Below are 23,757 nucleotides of genomic sequence, written 5' to 3' on the forward strand. Positions count from 1 at the left end.
TCCAGCTTTGTCAGAGTCTCCAAACATGAGCACACCACACACAGAGGAAAAACAAAAAGCAAAGAGGTCGTGTTTAAAATCTTTTAATATAATTCACAATATATTACATTGGAGAAATAATACATCAGGTCTTTGAAATGCAAAAAGAGGAAAACAAAAACTCAGCAGGCTTTTTTTTCTCTTTACAGTTTGAAAGGCTTAATCTGAAACAGCGTCAGGAGTATGGGTGTGAGGCTGAGCAGCCCTGCCGTACGAAATACAGTGATTTGCTACCTCTTCTAGTGCTACGTCATCAGAAACAGTGTCAGTCTTACACAAGTTTTGGTTTGATGAGCTGCTGAAATCAGCTCGGCTCCTTCTTCTAATGAAGATCTGTGAACGTGTTTTATACCGGAGAGCGTTCTCTTACTGAATCCTAATAAAGTGCATCAAACAATAAAGCCTTCGTAAATAAACAGAAATCAGAGGATCAGGTGATGACGTGTTCTCAGCAGCTGGGGAGCGTCCGTCAGACGAGTCATTATATTGCCTGTTAATGGGAGTGCCGACAGAGGGCGGTGTCGTCCGTGTGTCAGATGAATGCTACTGTGACAGGTTGCACGTGTTTAGTTTTAGTATAACAGTAATCGAGTACCAAGGCACAACAGCTCAGCGCTGGGTCACATAACAGTTAACACCGTGTCATGACGAGATGGTTGAGACGATTGTTCGAGTGAAGTCAGAGTTTTTCAACCTTAACGCACGAACTGCCACGAGCCCTGCAGCAGGAGAGAGTTCATGTTGGTGGGATTAAGTAGAGATGGTGACGTGTTACAAAGGGACAGTGCTGAGATGATGAGTCAGTTTGCAAACTTCATTAATAATTATCAGAACTGACTTCCTCAAAGTCTTTAGGGTCAACTGCACAAACCATCTTAAGATTGTCCTTTAAGTCCTAGTTAAGGTTTTCTCAAAATAAAAGCAGCTGCACAAAACACCCTTAAGTCTTCTCCTTAAGGTTTGCTTAAAATGTTCACTCAAGTATTTATGGTTTTCTCCTTGTCCTGGTTATACTTAAGGAACCTCTCGACCGCTGCACGAAAGACCTGAGCAACCAAAGCAAGGTACCAGTTTGGCGAGTGGTGGAATGGGCAGCTGTTGGAAGAGCTCTGTTGTGATTTGATATTTAACATCTGTTATATTCCTAACTTTTCTAAGACTTGGAGAACATGCTTCTAAAACCTGCCTCTGATTTGGTACCCAACCATTACCACAGGGAAAACAAAAATGAGAGTGACGGCAAACAAGATGGCGGCGCTGCTGACCTTCCAGCTAGCAGCAACTTAGCACATGAGGAGCGTAACAGTCTGCCATGTCTCTGGGTCATATACAAAAAAACACCTTAAGGTCCCTCTGACTCTGTCTTAACTGAACATGAGCGAGTTTATGGTGATAAATAAAAGCTAACACACTCTGAGCAGAGTGCTCTGAGAGAACCTGACGGAGACTCTTCTGATTTTACACTTTAGATTTGACTGAATTTTCATTACAGTCGTTTTCTGTTTCCTGATATTTAAGGATCAGATTCACTTCGCTAGTTTGTTCTTCCTCTGATTGTATTCCTCCAGAAGTTTCATGTCTTCCTCCTCTGACCTGTCTGGTTTTCTTTTCTTCTGCCATTTTTTTCAATATCTAACTATAAGACAACTCTGCTTGGACTCATGACGCCTGTTATCGTCTCACAAACAGTCTCCATGGAATCTTTTACCACTGTACAACAAAGTGAATTAGTTTTTATTAACAAAGGAAACCATTTAAAGGATTCTGTGCAACTGTGTAAGTCCCTCAGCTAAAGAGAAATTAAGCCTTAAGTGTCATAGTTAAGGAGAAAACTTAAGCTGTTTTGTGCAACCGGTCCCTGTTCTCAAACTCCGGTTCAGGTAATACTGGTGGGATGCGAGGAGTCTCCATAGTATTTAAAAAATATATATAATAATTTAAATATTTTGCAAAACACTACATTTTGAATGAAAGTACTTCAGCTGAGATCTCTGCTGCACGCATTCGTCCATGATTAGTGAGGAGTTAAAACTAGTGATGGAGGTCCTAGACACCAGAGGAAAATGTTGGCACTGTTCGTTTCTGCAAACCACAGATATGTTACATTTGTACATTTCACACAGATCATATCAATAGTCGGGTTTCCATCCGCCTATTTTTATTCGCATTTTCAACAATTGCGAAAAAAAACTTGAATGGAAACGCCAGAAATTCGAAAAAAGGCTGAAATATTGCAAAAAAGTTTTTACGCTTGGAGGGGGTGGGAAAGTCAGCGTATCGATATTAGGAAAATGCAACTTTTGGCAATGGAAACAGATTTAGCGAATAAACAATGACATAGGCTACCGAATCCTACTTCTACTTCACACACACACACCTGTGTGAACCTAGAGAGAGGTAATTACTCCAGTGTCAGGTGAGTGTATTTCATTTGTATTCGCATTTTCTTTTGCACATTTTCACAAAATTCGCTTAAAATTTGCGATACATTTGGATGGAAACCCACCTAATGTTTCTAAAGTGACGTAGCATCTGAGCTGATGTGATCATCGGGAGGTGGAGCAGATGTTGGATGGTGCAACACCTACGTCTGACAAGCTTCAGACGGTTCAACAACAAACCACAGAACCAGTTGTTTGTTAGCGAGTCATCACTGCCTTTCCAGCTGATTTTTTTTTTTGCCACCAAGCGTGGGTGGGTTTTAGTGACCCATGGCTCTTTTTTTTAGCAACTTATTAAGTACCATATTTCTGTTTTTTTAGAGACCTGTTGCCATTTTTCCAGCTGCTTTTAGCCGCCAAACATGGGTGCTTTTTAGTGCATGTTGCTGTTTTGCCAGCAAGTATAGTGCTACGAAAAGTGGGGTTCTCCAGCGAGGATTGTTCCCCCAAATACTGGGTATTTTAAATCGAAACATAATCTCTACCGAACCATAACTTAAGGCTGCCCCCTTTATAGTCGACCAGAAAGGTCATAAGTCGGCAAGATTTCATTGGTCGCTTAGCTGCAGGAAAAAAAACAAAAAACATCAAACTCTATGAGGAGCTGCGCCATGTCAAAATAAATCCAAACCTATATGACTGGAGCATGTGTGACTTTACTATGAAAGGACAGACACAGGAAGTGTCCACGCTCAGCAGTCAGACAGGAGTCAGGTTAATCTCCAGGGCTGGTACCTGCGGTTATTCCACAGGCTAGTTAATAACATGTCGGGCAGGAAATCCAAAGTGTGGGATCATTTTGAGAAGGTGAAGGACGAACCCAAGGTGATATGTAAACTCATCTTCATTGGTCGACTACAAACATGACGTATCATGTGAAACATGGAAGTAGCTACATGCCCATTAGCCCACAGCGTCATTAACAGGCGGCTCGCTCAGTGTGTGACGTGCACTTGGAGATAAAATATAGGCCTATATTAATGAAGGGGCAGCCCTACCAGAACCAATTGGGTTTTGTGCCTAAACGTAACCACACATTCACCAAAGTGTTGCTGACACGTAAAGTTTTAACGTATGGACTACAAAAATAATGTATCCGCGGTTGGCAGAAACGTACAGTGCCAAATTTTGAGCTGTCCGTCTCATGGCCCTCCTGAACGCAAGGTTGAAAAACTGTTCTCAGCACAACTGTGGCGTCTGACTTTACCTGATGTCGACAGGAAACAGTTAAAGGAGACTGAACTCACAAACTGCTCTCATGGCACAAAGATTATCTGAACTCCTTCATGTCGGGATCACGGAGGGAAGATTTAACGATGCCGACAAACACGATCAGATTTGAGACTTGAGTTGATTCTGCCACATGAAACTCAGTAACACCTGAAGGCCAAAGGAATCCTGGGAAATCAAAACCACGTACAGTAGCTACTTATTGTGGAACTGGCAGAGATTATTGCTGTTACGTAGATTAAACACAGTGATACAGGAGGTCTGCTCAGCCTGTCAAACAGGCTCTCGCTCAACTGCATCTCTGGCAGTGAAAGTTGCTCTGCTGCCGGCGGACAGTAGAGGGCGGCACACGGACAGGAGAGGGCAGTGACAACAAACAGAAACCACTGAACAGAAGCTCTCGCCATGTCTCCACCTCCACGTACCAAAACCCCCACTGTCTGGTATAAAAAAATGACATTACAATTGTTCTTTTTGTTGCAGTCAGTCGGTTCAGTCATGCTTTTCAAAAAACACACAGCTCTGCTCCTCCTCCAGGAGCAAACAGTCTTTACAATCAAGGCTGACGAGCACAGCCCAGGTTTTTTGGTTGTCCAGGATTTTTTCGTTCAACAACTTAAATCTTCGCATGTGATTTTCTGACGTGTGGCGCACTCATAGCTCTGTAAGAAAAGTGCCGTACCTTTCTCTTGTCAGACTTGAGAGAGGTTTTTTTAATGGGACATGTTTTAACAGTGGCGTCACTCAGAAATGCTTCTTGTCGTCAGTTGCGGAGGATTCAGATTATTTACAGTGTGAGAAAGGCAGGCGGGGGAGGGGGAGCGGTCAGTCTCACGAGCGGGTCTGGTTTGTGCTGATCATGATGTTGGGCAGAGCGTTGCGTCTTTTCCTCCAGGTGCCCAGGTCTCGAGCGTACCTCTTGATCTGATGGAACCACTGCTGGGTGCGAGATTTGTCCGAGGCGCGGAAAACAAAAGACTCGCGCCGAATATCGAGCACCTCAAACGTGTCCTCGCAGTCCGGGTCTGTGGACACCACACAGTTGCCCAGTCGGATGGGCTCTCTGAGCACGGTGAACTTCCCGCTGCTCTTGTCTTTGATTAGAACCAGCACTCCGTCTCGTATGCCGTCACCACCGCCTTCTCCCTGTTCCCCCCGGGCCCCCGGGTCCTGTCCTGGGGCCTCCCCGGCCCGCAGTGTCCTCACCATCAGCAGACTCTGGACATTTTGGAACTTGAGGGCCTTGCTGCCCTTCTTCACCCACTGACCATCTGCCGGCTGGGACAGCTGGAGTGGCCCCTCCATGACAAACCGCGTGTTCTCTCTGGCCCAGCCCACCGTCTTCATCGACACCTCTCTCATCTCAATGTTGATGACCTCGCGGTTTTTGCGGCTGTCACGGCGGAATGAACGCAGTGACCAGGTGACGCCATTGCCCTCCTGTTTGGTCTTCATGTTGATGTGCTCCAGATGGGATTCCACACGACTCTTGGCCTCACGGAGACGCGCGTAGTCGGGGTGACATTCGGGAGTGACCTTGATGATGCGGCTCAATAGAAGCGGGTATTTAGTGACGCGCTGGAGGGGCGCCATGAGGAAGGAGCGCAGGTTCATGCGACGCAGTGCCGTGTTGTCATTCTGGGAAACATCCAAGAAGATTCTGAGAAGACAGAAGGAAAGAAAATGGAGTTAAAACCAGAGAGACCCTGAACGCGTCCTGGGAAAACTCTTTAAAAGCTGATTAATGGGAATCACAAGACGGTCTGACACAGGGTGAGCTGTGGCTCTGTCTAAAAATATGAATCATTGCAGCTCTGCTCTGAAAATAGAACTTCTTCTGAATAAGTGATAACCCGCTGTCTTTTCCATTAAGAATTATACAGAAGAGCCGAGACAGGAACCAGAGAAAGCTCCCACAGTGACTCCACCATCACACACCAACAGGAAGAAGAGTCTGTGTACTGTGTGTGTACCTGAGCAGCTCTTTCTCCTTCTCCAGCGTGTTTAGCAAGTTGACAGACGTGGACTGCTGCAGGCAGTAGGTCTGGAAGGCCGGCAGCATGTTGACGAACTCCAGAAAGATCTCTCCTATGTACACCGTGAGCAGATCCTCGTCTCCCTGAGGTCAGAACACACCAGATAATACGGTCAAGTCTAAAACACATATTTATCCTCTTCCCTACAGTCAATCAGACCCAAACTGGCCGAGGCGCTCTGAGCATGCTCCACAGTTTCCGCCCCGGGCTTTGACCCGGAAGTCCAATAGCATTAAATGTGTAAGAGAAGAAGAAGCCGGTAACAACATGGAGAAATCTACATCCAGAGCCGTGACTTTTTGGACGGACCAAATGTACAGAGCTGTAAAGTTGTCCACCATGGTAGCAGTTAGCTGCTAGCTAACCGTAGCTAACTTGTTTGTCCATTGTTTGGTCTGTGACGTAATAGGTCAACAGGAAAAAGGTCCAATACTAACAAGCTGAAAGGGGGCATATCTCCACCTATCGTAGCGGAGTCGCACATACTTGGCTCAATAAATGGATTCCCCTCCCGTGCTTTTTTAACTGCAGTGACTGGATTCTGTGTGTGTTGCATAGTTGTGCCTTTACTTTGACGTAGTGCTGCAGTGAAGTTATGAAGCCTCTCACTTTCAGATGAACTTAAAATTGGAGGAGACCCTGAGTGTGTCTGTGCTGTAGAGTGTTGCCGTTTGATGTATTCTACATTCCACATCTGGAGACGTGCAGTATCTTCCGTGGACCAAACTACTCCCCGTCCTGCGTCTTAGCAAGCGTTACAGGCCGTTACAGCGTTTTTTTGTTTGTTTTTTCAAGTGTCCCAGGTCAACAGCATGTGATCTGGAGGACTGAATACAACAGCAAAGAGCAAAGCGAACCTGGAGCACTCTGTGTTCACAGTGCACGTGGACTTGAAGCCAGAGGCGTCTGAGTTCTTGTGGAGCATTCACCTATGCCCAAAAAATGCTGAGTCACTGCTCTGAGTCCATTCAGAGGTCTGAAAAGAACCAAATGTGAAAACACCCTCAGTGTGACTCAGCAGATTGTAGAATTAGTGTACAAGACGTTAACTCTTCACCTCCCGCCTGGTTCGGTCATCTTAACTTTACATCCAAGAGTAAACTCTGTGGGACTGTGACTGTCAGGTAAAATAACTGGCCAGCCACAAAAGCCGTTGACCCAACTCTTTACAGAGAGGATGAGGAAGACAGTGAGGAGTATCTCAGCAGATAGCTGCCATCCTCTCCTCAACCAGTTTGAGCTCTTGAGCTGTGGGAGGCGCTGTAGAGCTCCTCTGGTGACTGTAAATGTATTTAAGAAGTCCTTCATCCCAAAGTCCCGTCAGTGTCCTGAACTCAACACAGTGACTGACATTGATTTATGTAACACCAGCAGCTCAGAGCTTAAGAGCATTAAATCTGAACCACCTTGTTTCAGCCCTGACTAGTTTTTCCGTGTGTGTGTGTGTGTGTGTGTGTCACCTGGTCAAAGGCCTGGTCGATGTTGTCCTGGAGGTGTTCAGTGAAGCGATCGTTGACGTCGATCAGCTCCTGAACGTTACTGAACACCACGGTGAGCTGCTCGGCGGTCAGCAGCCCGGCGCTCTGCATGGGGCAGTAGAACTCCTCCTTGATGATGCGCAGGTCCTCGCCGTAGCTCGACTCCGTGTTCAGAAACTCCAGGATGGCCTCCTTGCGCTCAGTGCGCAGCTTGGAGCAACGTTCGCACATGCGCTCTCCTCGCTCTTTGGAGGCCCCGTCCCTCAGTCCGCAGTCTGGACAGGGTCTCTGGGCCTCCCAGGCTCTGAGGGAGGCGGACGGTCTCTTCCAGGTGCGAGACAGACCTGGGCCAATGCCGCTGTCCACCCGTTCCACCTCGGCTCCTCGGTTCCTGCGGTAACGGCGAGGCTCGCTGTCCTCCTCTTCCCGCTCATCGCTGAGGCCCACCACTCCGCTGTCGACACTCAGGCTGCTGATGGTGCTCCAGCGGTGCTGACCGGACCGGGTCACACCCAGACCGGCCTGGCGCTCCTCGCCAGGGGGCTCAGATCGACCACGGATCGCTGCTGGAGCTGACAGGAGAGAGGGGGAGATGGTCAGAGTCATTAGTGCTCATGATGTTTATGGATCTGTCTCAGTTATCCACACTACATACACACACACACACACACACACACACACACACACACACACTGCATTAAAAGCCTCCCTAATGAACGCCCATTTAATCTGGACTAGTCGTTACTGGTCGTGTCAGAATTAAGGAAGTATTATAGATATCATCTTCCTCCAATCATTGATCCCTAACCTCCGAGTCAAGGACACAACCTTTGTCCACGTGTGTGTCGATACTCTTGTGCACGTGTGTGTGTGTGTGTGTGTGCTGAGCGGCTGAGACAAAGTTTCAAATGTTTTATTCAAACACCTCCCTAATTATCCAGGTGCTGTCTTAATTACATATTAACATGGCACCACAGGATGATGATGATGATGATGATGATGATGATCGTTTTTTTGGCTCTGAGGTAAAAATATTTCTGCTCCGTATCACTGAAATATTCCGAGAGCAGCAGATTCATTGTTAGCAGCTGACATATTGACTGACGTCCTGTGACCAGTGTCAGAGAGCTTCTGTTGACAGGAAGAGCACAGTATCCACAGGGGAACTCTGGGTGTGTGTGTGTGTGTGTGTGTGTGTGTGTGTGTGTGTGTTTGGTGGGGGAGGTGAGGGCCGGGGGCAAAGGCCAAACTACTGAGAGACAAGCGTGACACTAAGTTGCATCAGAGAAACAAAACACATGCAGCTCTTAATGTCTGTAATCTTTAAATAACGATGCAAACTATAAAACGGCTGGTGTTTGTGACGCCGCCACAAAGGTAAGGAGAGAAACATGTAGGGCCGCCACCTGACAGTCGACCAGTTAAGTCATTAGTCAGCAAGATTTCATTGGTCGCTTTGTCACAGAAAAAACAAACAAAAAACAAACAAACATGAAACTCTATTAGGAGCTGCTCCTTGTCAAGATGAATCCAAACCTACGTCCTCCTGAGACCCAGAAGAAAAAAGGTTTTGATAATTATATTTTTCAGATTAAGTCTTTGGGTTACAGGAAACATTTCATAGCAAATCATTTTATCTTTTCTTTATCATCTGTCCTTCGTAGTGCACATCAGGTCTTGTTTGATCACAAAATGTAACATTAAGATGTGATAACATTCATTTTCTGTGGAGTTTTGTCTAAATTTCTTTCATTTCATGAACATTACAACAGTTAGATGAAGGAAACACATCGAACACTCACATTAGAGCTTTTTGATTAAACTGCATTCTGATATCAGTATGAGTTATTGGCCAAATGAGTTGTTACAACAAACAGAGGAGCTGTTTGTTGTAAAACATCTGAATGAATGTTCATTTAGACCTGTTAGGATGTTTACAGGCTAATTGAGTTTGCTGCCGTCACTATAGAGCTCAAAGTCTGTGGCTACAGACAGACAATTTTGGCCAGAGAAATATTTTTTCAGATCTGTTTTAATAGTAAAGATTACTGACCCCTGAGTGAGGTAGTTCACATCCACAAAGAGGCGAATAGCATCAGAAAAACACAGATTTTTAATGTGAAACTGCTTAATTTTGTGTTTGACCAGTTTAAATCACCTGGTCCATTTGTGTTGGAGAGGAAGAGACCTCTGCGGATGATTCAGCTCCTGCTAAGAACCTCCTGAACATCTGCATCTCAAGTTATCAAAGAAAAAAGATGAGCATACAAAAGCAGGCGCTGGGCTAACAGTCTGTCTGTGACGAGCCAAACAGTGTAGGAGAAACACTGCTCTGCGGATAATTCAGCTCCCAGTAAAAACCTCCTCAACGATGAAGACTGATGGAATTCTAACTGGGAGAAGTTTAGCTGGTTGCAATCTGCAGTCCTCACAGCCTGCCCCTTTAAGGATTTTTAACCATCAGCCGATCATCATAACTGTTTCTGAAGGAGATCTGAGTCCAGATGAAGATTAATAATTTGCAAATATTTTCTGTTTCTAAATGACAACTGGTAGTGTTTGTGGAGCCTTGAATTATGGCCCCTCAGATACGTTACTGAACTGTGATTACAAATGTAATAGATTACACACAGAACACAGGCCAAACACACTAACAGGCACAAACAGCTGCCACACACGTGTCATGTACTCACCACTGTCTCTGTCTCGGTCTCTGTCGCGGTCTCTGCGGTGGCCGTGGAATCGGGCGGCTGCAGCGATCTTCATCTCCAGCTGTTTGCGCTTGGAGGCGTCGGCTGGCATGGGGTCGCTGTAGTGGGGCCGGAGACGGCACTCGCGCTGCGCCCTCACCGTCTCAGCCAGCTCATAAGCTGCGTCCGAGCTGGAGCGCCTGCAGCCCAGACCGGTGTGCTGCCAGTTGGAAGGACACGTGTGTCAATCAAGTGGTCATGTTGCCATAGCAACAGATGAAGAAGGGCAGAACTCTCGGAGGACATAAGGTTAGAGTGACGATGAGAGAGAGAAATCGCAGCTCGTGTGTGCGTCTGTGTGAGGAGTTTTTATGTCACCATGTTCGCTGTCATGACATCATTACATAACACATCTTGGTTATCTCTCTGATCCCAGCTACTGACAAGAATCCAAATTTCATACTGAGACGCAGCACTAATCGTCTGCCAAGTTCTGTAACGGAGTCTAAACACAACACGGCCACACATCCACAGATCTGCTCTTATCACAACTTTAAACCACCCAGCCTGAAGATGAGAGACGTCCCCCGAGTCACAACTCAAAGCATCTCCTGGATCTTTACTGAGGGGAGGCGAGGAATTCCCCGACACACTGCAGCATCCTGCACGGACACACACTCCTCACGTGGCTTTTAAAATCCCGTCAGGGTCTGTGAAGCCCCTGAGTGCTGACCTAAGGTGGAAAGTTCAAAGGTCATCACTACGACACATGACCCCAGAGGCATCACCCACATCCGCTGCATGTGATGATATCGGCTTTACGTGAAAGACAGCTCCCCTAATGTTGACGTTGTCTCTCAGCTAACAGCTACACATGACTGAGAGGTGCAGGGAGGCTCTATCATCGTCATCATCATCATCATCATCATCGCTCTGTAGCAGAAAACAACATGAGATACAGCTCGCAGCAATCAGGTAAAATGAAGGAGAATAATTCATGTTGGGCTGAATGATCAAACTGCAGCTGTGGCTGTGGGAATGCAGCAGCAGGCTCCACTGTGGATTCACAACCAGAAAAATAAGAAAAGCATCGACACCTCGACATCTGTTCCCTAAACTACCTACAGCTCTGCAGCATGCACACAAAATGTGATTCCATGTCAGTGTCTTGTGTTCTGCAGCTGCAGAGAGAAGCACAATGCTAGCTGCAGCTGAGGCTGGTGTCAAGCTGCAGCCAGCGGAGAGGAGCCATGCAGAGAGCAGGAATGAAGCGCTGAGTTACCAGCAGCCGGCTGCTGTCGGGGGCTTAATCCTCTTTCTGCTGCATCCTCACACGTCGAGCTGTTGCTGAGAAGACCGAGCGCTGCATGCCCGTTCCTGTCCCTCAACAAATACCTCTGCATCAGTGTGTGTGAGTGATGTGCATGTGTGTCGCAGTCCCCTTGCTTGTCCCAGTCATCCTTGAATGCCAGCAGATCTATGTGTTTCTGTGCACGGCGAAAAAGGCGGCGAGCAGAGACGCGCACGGACGACACATTTCAGACATGTAAAGGAAAAATGAAAAAAGAAAATCCTTACACATTCTCCTGCTTCCTCTCTTCCTCCTCCTCCTCCTCCTGCAGGCGTCTCGTCGCCAGCCTCGGCTCCGCAGGCCGTTGCCGACGTTGCCATGGCAACGGCGGAGGGCTGACAGTCGGTCGAGGGGGCGGTGATGTCACAGCCTCCGTCCCGGTCACCTGACAGCCTGACGGGGGCCTCGGCGGAGATCTCTGCACTGCAGCTGGTGGAGGGAAGAGGAGACAGCGGTACGCAGGGGGAGAGAAGGGAGGGAGCGAAAAGGGAAGGACAAGGGGAGGAAGAAGAGGGAAGGAATGGGAGGAAGAGATGGAGAAAGGAGGAAGGAGGAGGATGTTGGAAAGAGGAAGTCAGTGTGTGAAGGAGGAGAAGTCAGAGGATGGAGAAAGAAAAGGAGGCGATAAGGGTGGAAATTGTAATTCTGGCAGAGCTCTTGCCTCCTTACAGCATCTCTGTCATTCATTCCTCCTCATCCTTCCCTCGCCGGCTCACATGCTTCTCTGCTTCCTGCTGTGTCTTCCTCTCTATGCCCACCACCCACCCTCCTCTTCCTCCTCCTCCTCCCCCTCCATCATCTTTCTACCCTCCAAACACCCAAATCAATGCCTCTCCTCTCTCCTCTCCCCAATCCTCCAATTAGACACATCAGCGGACATTAACACCTGAACCCCTGGACCACAGGGACACACACACACACACACACACACACACACACACACACAGAATACTTTTCCTTCATTCCTTTGTCTCATCACTGTGGATCCATTCTTGCAGCCGGCATGTGATCTGAGACACACACACACACGGAGCACACACCACACATGCATGCCTGCAGGGACTGAAGCGTGCATTTGTATGAGCACATAAAAACACACACACACACACACAGCAGAGAGGAGAGGTCTGAGGCAGCGGTGCGCCTGAGGAGTAAAACGCTGACCATGAACCACAATATGTGTGTGGTACGTTTGTTGCAAGTCATTCCCACATCTCTCTCTCTCTCTCTCTCTCTCTCTCTCTCTCTCTCTCTCTCTCTCTCTCTCTCTCTCTCTCTCTCTCTCTCTCATTTCCTGTCTGATGTCTCTGCTGAGCATCCTCGGACCAACCGTCCAACAAAGGTACAAACATGGCAAAAAAAATAATTAGGTCTAATCAAGTCTGTGTCAGTTCAGTGGAGCTATTTTACTTCAAGCTGCAGTGATTCATTGTTTGGCCGACAAAGCAAAATCATCATCAGAGTCATGAGCCTGGACACCTGATGAATATAAGTCATATAGACCCAATTTCCTTTTAAATCTGATTTGGACTCCACAAGGGTGCAGACATGTAGTTTCAGATCAGGTAAACCAAAATCAAAACAAACAAACAAACAAAAAAGGAAATACACAGATGCTTTTTTTGTGTTTGTGTTTAGTGTCAACCTCCGCTGCTGAAAAACTGCAGTTCCTCTAATGTCCACCAGAGGCTGGCTCCAAGAGCGAGTCAACCCCCACAGACCCCCATGTTAACATGTAGAAATAAACATGTTTACAGCCTGGTACAGAAAAGGTTTTGATCTCTGCACCTAATTTCAACATTCTGCACTAGGGATGGATTTTTATATCACTCATCCATTTACATTTTATTAAGGCTTTAAGTTATGTATAATTAAGGGCGGGGCCTCTGTGGGTGGCGTCAGTTGACAAATCACTACTACAATGACACAGTTGGGTCAGTAATGTAAGCCTTGTGTTAGTTCTCACTATTTCAGGGCCTTTCCCAAACCAGCCCCTACATCCTCTCCCAAATCAGCCCCTACACCCTCTTCCAAACCAGCCCCTACATCCTCTCCCAAACCAGCCCCTAAACCCTCTTCCAAACCAGCCCCTACATCCTCTCCCAAACCAGCCCCTACATCCTCTTCCAAACCAGCCCCTACATCCTCTCCCAAACCAGCCCCTAAACCCTCTTCCAAACCAGCCCCTACATCCTCTCCCAAACCAGCCCCTACATCCTCTCCCAAACCAGCCCCTACATCCTCTCCCAAACCAGCCTCTACACCCTCTTCCAAACCAGCCCCTACATCCTCTCCCAAACCAGCCCCTACATCCTCTCCCAAATCAGCCCCTACACCCTCTCCCAAACCAGCCTCTACACCCTCTTCCAAACCAGCCCCTACATCCTCTCCCAAATCAGCCCCTACACCCTCTTCCAAACCAGCCCCTACATCCTCTCCCAAACCAGCCCCTACACCCTCTCCCAAACCATCCCCTACATCCTCTCCCAAATCAGCCTCTACACCCTCTCCCAAATCAGCCCCTACACCCTCTCCCAAATCAGCCCCTACACCCTCTCCCAAACCATCCCCTACATCCTCTCCCAAACCAGCCTCTACACCCTCTCCCAAATCAGCCTCTACACCCTCTCCCAAATCAGCCCCTACACCCTCTCCCAAATCAGCCCCTACACCCTCTCCCAAACCATCCCCTACATCCTCTCCCAAACCAGCCTCTACACCCTCTCCCAAATCAGCCCCTACACCCTCTCCCAAATCAGCCCCTACACCCTCTCCCAAACCAGCCCCTACACCCTCTCCCAAACCAGCCTCTACATCCTCTCCCTATACACTTGCTCTACGTTTCGGACGGCAAAAATGCCAGAGGCTGAATCCAAACGTCTGCCCTCTGGACCTGCGCAGTGTGATGTATTTACTGTCATCAAGTAAAGTCTGCGCTTGCATAGACTGCAAGCGGCTGATAGACAGGCTTTGAGACTGTTTTACTCGTTGCCATGGAAACATTCAACCATCGCTGCTATCATATTCATCTATGTGTCATAAGTTGATGAACAGTGTGAGCTCATCTGTACCTGCAGATAACAAGATATAAATCCCATTTTAGGGCTGCCACTAACGATTATTTTCATTGTCGACTAATCTGTCGATTATTTCTTCGATTAGTCGACTAATCATTTCATCGAAAAATGTGTTAAAATGTTGAAAAATGTCGGTCTGTCTCGCCCAAACCCCAAAATTACGTCATCTAATGTCTTGTTTCATACTCACGCCAAAGGGTTTAGTTCACTGTCATGGGAGAGTGTGTAAAGCTGCCAATATCTGAACGAAAGATGCTGCAGTAAGAGTATTTTGGGTACTTTTATAGTACCTTTCTATGAAAAATGACTCAAACCGATTAGTCGACTACTAAAATAGTCACCGATTATTTTAATAATCGATTAGTCATCGATTAGTCGACTAATCGTGGCAGCCCTATCCCATTTAGAGCCTTTTTTGTGACTGAACACAAATATATTCATACAGTACATCTCTATGGTTGCAGAATCAGAAATACCTGTACATAAGGATAGGACTATAACTCAATAATTAGCGTCGGCCTACTTAAAACACCTACGTTTGTTGTGTTTCGGCCATTTTTTTGCCTCTCTCTCAGCACAGTCTGATAGGCTGAAATAATAAAACACATTTTCAGTCCCTGCACTGAAACATATCTCTGTATCATGATGTGGTTAAATATTATTTCTGACCGACAAATTCAAGTAACATTTTAACAGACCTAACTATCAACAACTATTTTACACATTCATAAGCTGTTGGTTTGTTTTGGCAGTTGAAAAAACCACAACGTCATGACAGTGTTCCAATGAATTGTGGGTTATTAAATCAGTGAAGTCTGCACCCCAAGCGGACTCTCTGGGGGTCTGCATAGCGTCCGCCTGAGGCCCCTGTGGACTGGATGAATTGTGGATTTGGAGCCCTCAGCACTCCCAGACTTCCTGGGAACACGTCCACAAAGTCCGCAAGCCTGCAAGTGTGGTAGAGTCTAAACATTTGGATTCAGCCTAAAACAGGAGTCCACAAAACAGTGGGTGACATCATGGTGGCTGCGTTAATTTTTTTCACACATGGTTTATATATTTATTTCAATCTAGCAGGTGACATCACAGTACAGTGGGACTGGGTATCATGTTTTCCAAATTGGGAGTCAAATCATTCTTACACTAACGCCACGCAAAAATGTTTTCTTAATGAGGTCTGATACTTTAATGATCATTAATATTGTATTGGTGTTGAATGATTGATGTTCAATATTGTATTGCTGCAGGTGTGACCTCCACCAAATCCATTCATTCATTAACACTGTGAATGCATCATGATACTTGAACGCTACCATATTCACATTTTATCAACATGTCTCTCACACCAAACTGTGAGCTGCAGAAGCTAAAACAGAAACAATCCCCTGCAGCGTCCACATTAAAGCTTCATATTACATGTGTTCATATTGATTAGTCAGGCTTTAAATTAATGCACACAGCTTTAAATTCTGCTTTCACACATTATTAAGAGGAGCCAGCGACTGTAGAGTCTATTGATTGTGTTTTTCAGACAGTGCAGCAGTGTGAAATATAATATCACTGCAACAAAGAAAATAAAACTCTTGTTACAGCAGTTTTAAGATAATTATATTTTTACTCAGATTAAATGTGTTTGTGGTTCTTTATCGGCTCAGCAGGTTTAATGGGCCCCAGGATCAAAACACATAACACAGTCTCACAGTGTCGGCTCCCACAGAGAAACAGAGGCTGAAAGTTCCTGAAATATTGACTGTCTTATTCCCAAAGTGCTGAATGTAACCACGGGGTGGGTGGGGGTGAGGGGGGGGGGGGGGTCTTAGTCTCAGGAGCAGGTGGGTTAGTGTTGATCTATACAACAGCACCTATATATAACTGAGAGATCTGGTGAGATATTGGCTCCTGGGCTTGACTGAAACGTCTCATCTTATCATCAGTCAAACTGCTGCTGCTTCTGTCGCTGCTAAATATGTTTGCATTTTCTTTGTCTCACCCCAACACGACTGTGACTGCAGGGATGCACGATATTGGATTTTATGCCGATATCTGATATATAACAACTTCTATGGCCTATAACTGATATCAATACACACTTTAACTGCCTAATTTTACAGCTGGGTCTGAAGTGTCAGACACCCACGATAAAAGCTGTCCTTTCACATTGGCATGATACGTGACTGATTGCAATGATTGTTTAACGGCGCCCAGTGGCGTCAGGGGTAAACACGGTGTGACAACAACTGAGTTTCACCCAGGAGACCGGTGTTCACTTCCTGTAAGACTGTAAAGCCAAACCCTGTTCTTTTTTCCTAAACGTAACCACGTGTGTGTGCGTGTGTGTGTGTTGGCTAAACGTAACCGTGTGTGTGTGTGTGTGTGTGTGTGTGTGTGTGTGTGTGTGTGTGTGTGTGTGTTGGCTAAACGTAACCACGTGTGTGTGTGTGTGTGTGTGTGTGTGTGTGTGTGTGTGTGTGTGTGTTGGCTAAACGTAACCACGTGTGTGTGTTGGCTAAACGTAACCACGTGTGTGTGTTGGCTAAACGTAACCTGTGTGTCGGCTAAACGTAACCACGTGTGTGTGTGTGTGTGTGTGTGTCGGCTAAACGTAACCACGTGTGTGTGTGTGTGTGTGTTGGCTAAACGTAAGACGTAAGATAATGTAAAATCCAATATGGTGCACCCCTAGAAGGTAGAACTATAAAAACTATACAAGAGCATATCAATGCAAAACTTGCAGGGTGAGTTAACATCAGAACCCTGGTGACGTCTTCAAGTCGCCTGATTTGTCTGAAAATCTACGTTGGTTTATTTTTATGACGTGCAATTTTTATTTTATAATATTCAAATCAGTCGCTTCACATGGTCATTACAGTCCGTCACAACAACAAAACAACCCCCCACCCGTAACCAAGAGGAGTCCACCTACTTATAAAGTGGCTCGAAAATTATAAATATGCTACAAACATTATTGATCAAAGAGACATATGACAGGGGGTAATCAATTAAATTATGTACGTAAGCTAGGAGGAATATGTATCTGAAAAAAAATTAAATATAAAATAAAATAAAGCAGATTGAAATAAAAATGAAATTTAAAAAAAGAGCAAAATAAAATAGAATAAATTAAAGTAAAATAAAATGAAATAAATAAAAAATTAAGCAAAATAAAACAGAATAAAATAAAATGAATAACATAAAATAAAATATAGCAAAATAAAATAAAATGAAAGACATAAAAACATTAAGCAAAATAAAATAGAATAAAGTAAAATAAAACAAAAGTTAAAAAACTAAAGAAATTTAATTTCCACTGATAAAAATATCACAGAATCATCCAGTTACATTTCAGAAGCAGGAGCCAGAGTGCATTTGCATATTTTCCTGCTAAATGACTTCAATGATTAACTGACGACTGTCAATCCACCGATCAATTTATTGCTCCAATACTGGTTTCAATCTCTGCTATGATCCACAGTTCTCTTGGGCCTGTTCTGTGTCCTCACATGTCCCCACAGAGACTAAACATGGAGTCTCATTATTCAAATGGTTCTTACATAACTGTCTTTTCTGAGCTGCGTCTATCCCAAACCAGTTCAACTGCCGCTGAGCTCTTCCTGGACACGTCACAAAAATCATTTCTCAATATTCTCTGATCCTGTGTGGCGCTCGCACACACTTAAACACACACACACACACACGCACACACACACACACACACACACACACACACACACACACACACACACACACTTTTCATATGACAGCAAACCCTGAACCTTTTCTGTTCTGTGTGATGCATGTCATCAGGGACAGATGAAAGGTGTCCGAATGTCCAAATTAAACTGGTGCCAGTGTGGTGAAAAGGCAGACATAATGAATGCAGCTCTGAGAGCACAGCTCATCCAATCGCTGGACAAACTGTCATTAAAGGCCTTTCTCTCACAGTATTAGCTGTCACACTGCGGGTGATGCATGGGAAGTAATAACCTGCAGCTTAATTCATCAGGAAACCGCTGTATGTGATAGATCACCGCTCAACACGGCGCCGTGTGACACTGAAATTAGCCCGGCTGTCACTTTCACTGATGCATATCACTCCACTCAGACATATTTATGAGTCTGCAGCTAATAGAGACAAATAAACGTTACACATATGCCTCAATGTGCACGCCACGCGTAACAGGTCTGCGTCCTGCAGTTAACTCAGCGGTCTGGTTTAGTGCTTCCTCTTCTATCAAACCCTCCCAGGTGTGATCATATGAACATCACTGTAACAACACAACAGAGAGAGTTCTGCTCTGTGAGCACGTTTGACTGCACGATCGTCTAAAACAAAGATGGTGGAAGTCAAATACCTCAGGGTGCAGAGATCACACAGAACGCACTCATATTTAATTAATAAATCTGAAGTATTAAAATATTCACAGAGCCTCAAGTCAAATTCAAATCACCGGGGAGAGCGTGCGGCATGGTGTGATGCATTATGGGTGCTTTTTGAACTTAAAAGATGAATCTGCTGGGGATAAACATTGTTGACTGCTAGCTGTGGGGCTGCTCTGTGAGAGCGCTGCGCTGGTGCTGAGATGATGAGCGGACTAATCGACTAGGAGACAAGTAATCAACTAGTTTGGTGATCAATTAATCGTTTAAGTTATTACTGAGGCAAAATGTAAAACACTCTGTGTTTCAAGGATTTGCTGCTTCTCTGTTGTCACAAACTGAAAACACTTTTAGCCATGCTGACAACACGACCCTACAGATGGTAGTGTGAGGGACTGTTTGTCACTCATGAGAAGGAGGCACTTCAGATAGTTTTTAAGCACTGGGGACGGAGTTGTGAGTTTTTTTAATTGGCTTAGAGGAGGGACATCTATCCATTGTCAACTGCTTATCAGAGGCCGGGTCTCAGGGGGCAGCAGGCTGAGCAAAATACTCCAGACGTCCCTCTCCACAGTGACGCTGGGCGTTCTCAGGTCAGATGAGATATATGTAGTGTCCTCTCAGCCCTAGAGTGGTCTCCTTTGGTCTGAATCAGGGACTCATGTTGTTCCAAAGTTGTATAATTGCCTAGAGTTGGTTCGTGTTCTCACGGCAGCATTTACAAGAGGACCAGATCAAATGCCTTGTGTGAGAAAGCTGCTCTTGATTGGTCAGAATTTCCATGTGGGAAAAATCCAGGAAGTAAAGCAAACGTTGAAGAAGAGTACACTTGCAAGATAAATGTGACACTTTCTAATGTCACAATGGAGGGACAACTACGCAGGTTGATTTTAGCGCTGCTCATCGTGGACTATATTGCTGTCATTGTTCATTTTAGTCAAAGCATACAGTTTGAAAACGAGGCGCGGCTCCAACTAGAAAACAATGTTTTGATGCATTGGATGTGCTGAATGTGCATATTAAGGCAGTACAGGAGGAGGTGCACATTAATAATCCTCCAGGACTGTAACATGCTCATGTTTAACCCAAACAATGTGTCATGTGACTGCAGTTGCTTCACATCCAGGTCGCTATGTGGATCCTCAGCTGGTATAAAAGCACACGATCTGCTGGAAGTGAGGGAGGGGCCTCTTCAATGAAACCTCGGCAGGATTTAGATAAATATGTCATTTATTGGGATTAATGTCTCCACCAGTTTTTATCATCCAAGCGTGAAAAAATACTGACAGAAACCTCATAATTTATATTTTCCAATGTGTCCACTGCCGAATAATGAGATTTTTACAATAACGTGATTTTGTTAAAACATTAAAGTTTTTAAGAGATGGAGCGCTAAGTTCCATGAATGTTTCATTTAGCCCTCCTGCCCTCCAGAAATATATTCTCCCTAAAAGTCTCTTGACTCTGACAATACTGACACATCTGTTCAAATTGCACAACAACATTAGAGTGCGCCAAAATGACCACAGTACCCGAGTACCACGGCGATCCTCATGCTGCGTTCCAGGCAGGCTTTTGAACTCGTAAGTCACGACTTCAATTCACGAGTTACGACTTTGTAGCGTTCCAGGAAAGTTACGGCAAACTGCCAGTTACTTCCTGTTTAACGTTGAACATGGCGAACTGTATGTTTGTGCTTCTCCAATATTTCTATCGCCAAAGGTGCCTGCTCCTTGCTCATTTGAACGAAACAGAGGAGGAAAACAGCGCACAAGGTCACAGATGCTATTATACTTTTTATTTTACGTTATGTGTCTGTTTGAAAACGTATTTTGTATTGATTATTCTTGCACTGGAAACCAGCTGTTAGAGCGGCTGCCAATAATGCCTTAACATTAGGGTTATTTTATGTCTATTTCTCACCATGTATCACCTGCATCAACACCGCATCCATAGGGCTGCCATTGTTATTTAGAGGAGTAAGGTAATTGGTTTAGAGTTTAGAGGGCTGTGTGATGTCAGAAACCGTAACTGGGAGTACATCGATCTGGTACGAGTTCACGGGTGGGAAGTTACGGGTTTGACTGCCGTTCCAGTGCACTTTCACGGGTTACAGGTTGTGAAAACACGAGTTACGGGTTGCCTGGAACGCACCATCAGTATACTGAGGGTTAATGACGATCACCTGGGGACACTCGTTAGTCTGTTCCAAACTGTGTTCACTGAATGATAGGGAGGACTCTTGCCTTGCCTCTGCAGGATCCTTCCTTGGGAGGACTCATCATTCCAAGAAAGAATCCTTGGGGGAAAACTTTGAGAAACACCAACTGTTAGCATGTTAGCACGCTAACGTTAGCATGTAGCTAAAAACACCTCAGTGCCAAAGCACAGTATCACAGATTTGTTCTCACATGGCTGCAGACTCCTGTTTTTGTTAAAGTGCTGATTGGATGAAATGACTTATTTGATGACATCACATCAGGCGTTTTTCACTTCACTGTAAAAATAAGCTTTAGCTGCAGTCCAGCCTGCAGCTCTGCTCTGCCACATGTGGCCTGCACGTGCACAAAGACACACAGCAGTTACTTCTTCTGCTGCCTTCATGCAGGAGAGCTTCAGACATCCATCATCTCTTCAGCAGAGCAGACAAAGAAGCGACAGTGGAGAGTCCTGACAGGCAGCGAGAGATACTGACTCTATCTCCCATCTATCACTGCCTGCAGTTTATATTCTCCAACAGGCCTTATCAAGCAGCTCCTCTGTTCAGGGTCTAATATATACTGTACTCTGCACGGAGGCCTGGACCCAAGTGGCACCACAGTGCTGTAAAACACACCCTCCTCTTGTTTGTCCTTGATCAGAATGAACCACAATGGAGTGAAGCCTGCATCTATTTAGCCAACAGCTGACAGTGGGAGAGGAGAGACGCTCTTTAGGGACGCTGCCAGTCTTCCAGTCTGTCGTGCTCCACGCCAGCCTCCCGCCCACAGTCTTGTCTGCAGCGCCAACCCTGTTAGCTCTGACAGCTGTTATCACAATAACTGAGATAAATCGATAACACAACAAACACACGCCGGCTCACACAGATGGACTCGTACACACCGACACGTTGTCCTGGCACCGCCAAGCCACACGTGAAAGTGTGCTCACACACACTTCGCTGATAAACACACGCCTCTGCTGCTGAAGGTTGCTACAGGGCTCAGATGATGTGTGCTGCAGGATCTAATTTCCCCATCAGAGAGATTAACTGGATTTAACAACAATGTGCTTATTGGTAAAACACTCAGGTCTCATCGCAGCACAAACACAGGAATTAGAAACACAATCTTTGTTCTCATTTGTCTACCTGCTGCTGCTTTGTATTCAAACATGGAGTCAAACACACAGAGGACTCTCACAGCTCTGATCTGAGCAGCGGTCAGAGTATTCAGACTGTTTGCATCTGTAACAGCAGCAGTAACACAGAGTAAATATACTCAGCTACACATAAAGATCCTGCAGTCAAATACTTTGCTCTACCAGCAGCATAAGGACGTTAAAACAGGCCCCAGTGCACGCTATCCTGCATGTAGTGTCTCGACACAAAAAGAGAATTCACACTGTAAAACATCAGCACAGAACACTGGAGCCAAAATGTGGGTTTTAATTTATAGCTGCAGTTTGTATGTGGGCAGTTACACTCCAGACCAGTAGGGGGCAACAGCAGGATCTCAGTGCTGCTCCCCCGCGATACTGCACAATATGATGCACCTAAAGTAAGTGTGCACTTAGTCACTCAACGTTTTGAGCATCTGTTGCCAGTTAATGTGGTGTCTACAGGAGTCACACACTAACATTTTATGTTTTTTGAGATCTTTTCAAGGTCACATTTAACCAAAGTCTGATTTTTGGAAAAAATATATTTTTTATTCGGCACTCTAACCCCCATCTCCCCCTCTGACACCAGCACATACAGCACTCTCCCATCCACACAGGTCAACAGTATGAAAGGAGTGAGTTAATCTACATGTTATCACGTAAGTCAGATTTGGAACATCAGAAATTGAAACTGAAGACCTTGACTTGTTTTGACAAAGAAAAAAAAACTGGATATTTGAAATTACATAAAATGTTTGTGGTGATTAAAACCTCAGAAATGCAAATTTAAGACTATCTGATGACTTTTAAAGCCTCATATTTATAGAACTGAATTGAAGACATTTAATGATGTGCAGATACCCTGATTAAACACTACAGGGTCAGTGTCACTGATGTATAATTGACATATGAGCAACATTTTTTGCAGCCGATAAATGTGGAGTTTTACTTCTATATAGAGTTAGATCAGAATGGGGGGCCAGATAAAACAACTTGAAAATACCTGGGGGGCCAACTGATTCTCACATCAAATGGGTTTATAAAATAAGAAATAAAGTGAGACAAATGCAACCATTTTTATCTTTTAATGAACTATTACTACGTGATGCCTGTCTGCAAACTGTATGATAGTCCTGTCATTGTGAGGTGAAGGGTGAAAATGTGAAGTGATCTTGCTCGATTAACCGTTATTGTGTAAAGGGCCACATATGGTATATTTTGAAAGTCAAGCCGAGGGCCGATTAAAATTGGTCTGCGGGCCAGCCTTTGGACATGCCTGAGTTAGATGCTTTAAGTTATGTATTGTATTTTATCTGCTTCTTTATATGCCATCCTTGTTGTATGAAACCAGAGCTGCTTTCACAATAAGAGCTTAATTTATGTAAACGGAGCACTTTAAATTACACAATACTCAACGGTTGGAAGAACCTGAGTAATTATATCCAGGTACAATTTGAGGTACTTTTCTTGAGCTTGTTCATGTGATATAAATATGATATTTTTACTTTTCATACTTTAGTAAAAGTGCTAAAGTCTGCTCAGCAAAATGTACTTGTATAAAACTTTGAACACAGGTCTTCTACATGTGTTTCAACATGGTGGTATTTTTGAGTTTTACTGAAGTAAGGGATCTGAAGTGATCTGACTGTAATAAACACACACACCCCGCCCCTCTCGC

General features: G+C 45.1%; 1 protein-coding gene across 4 annotated transcripts in view; it reads right to left on the bottom strand.

The window, feature by feature from the left end:
• Positions 1-67: 67 nt before the first annotated feature.
• arhgef49 (Rho guanine nucleotide exchange factor 49) overlaps positions 68-23,757 on the bottom strand; it is an 88,192-nt gene continuing 64,502 nt past the window's right edge. For all 4 annotated transcript variants that reach the window (XM_033612991.2, XM_033613001.2, XM_078174756.1 and 1 more), the window contains 5 exons: positions 11,493-11,694; positions 9,918-10,134; positions 7,207-7,796; positions 5,684-5,829; positions 68-5,370 (listed from right to left, as the gene is read on the bottom strand). In XM_033612991.2, the coding sequence (XP_033468882.2) occupies positions 4,542-5,370; positions 5,684-5,829; positions 7,207-7,796; positions 9,918-10,134; positions 11,493-11,694 (1,984 nt within the window). In that variant the 3' untranslated portion in view covers positions 68-4,541. The remainder of the gene's footprint in view (positions 5,371-5,683; positions 5,830-7,206; positions 7,797-9,917; positions 10,135-11,492; positions 11,695-23,757) is intronic.

This window comes from Epinephelus lanceolatus, chromosome 14 (assembly GCF_041903045.1).
Source record: "Epinephelus lanceolatus isolate andai-2023 chromosome 14, ASM4190304v1, whole genome shotgun sequence".
Lineage (NCBI taxonomy): Eukaryota > Metazoa > Chordata > Actinopteri > Perciformes > Serranidae > Epinephelus > Epinephelus lanceolatus.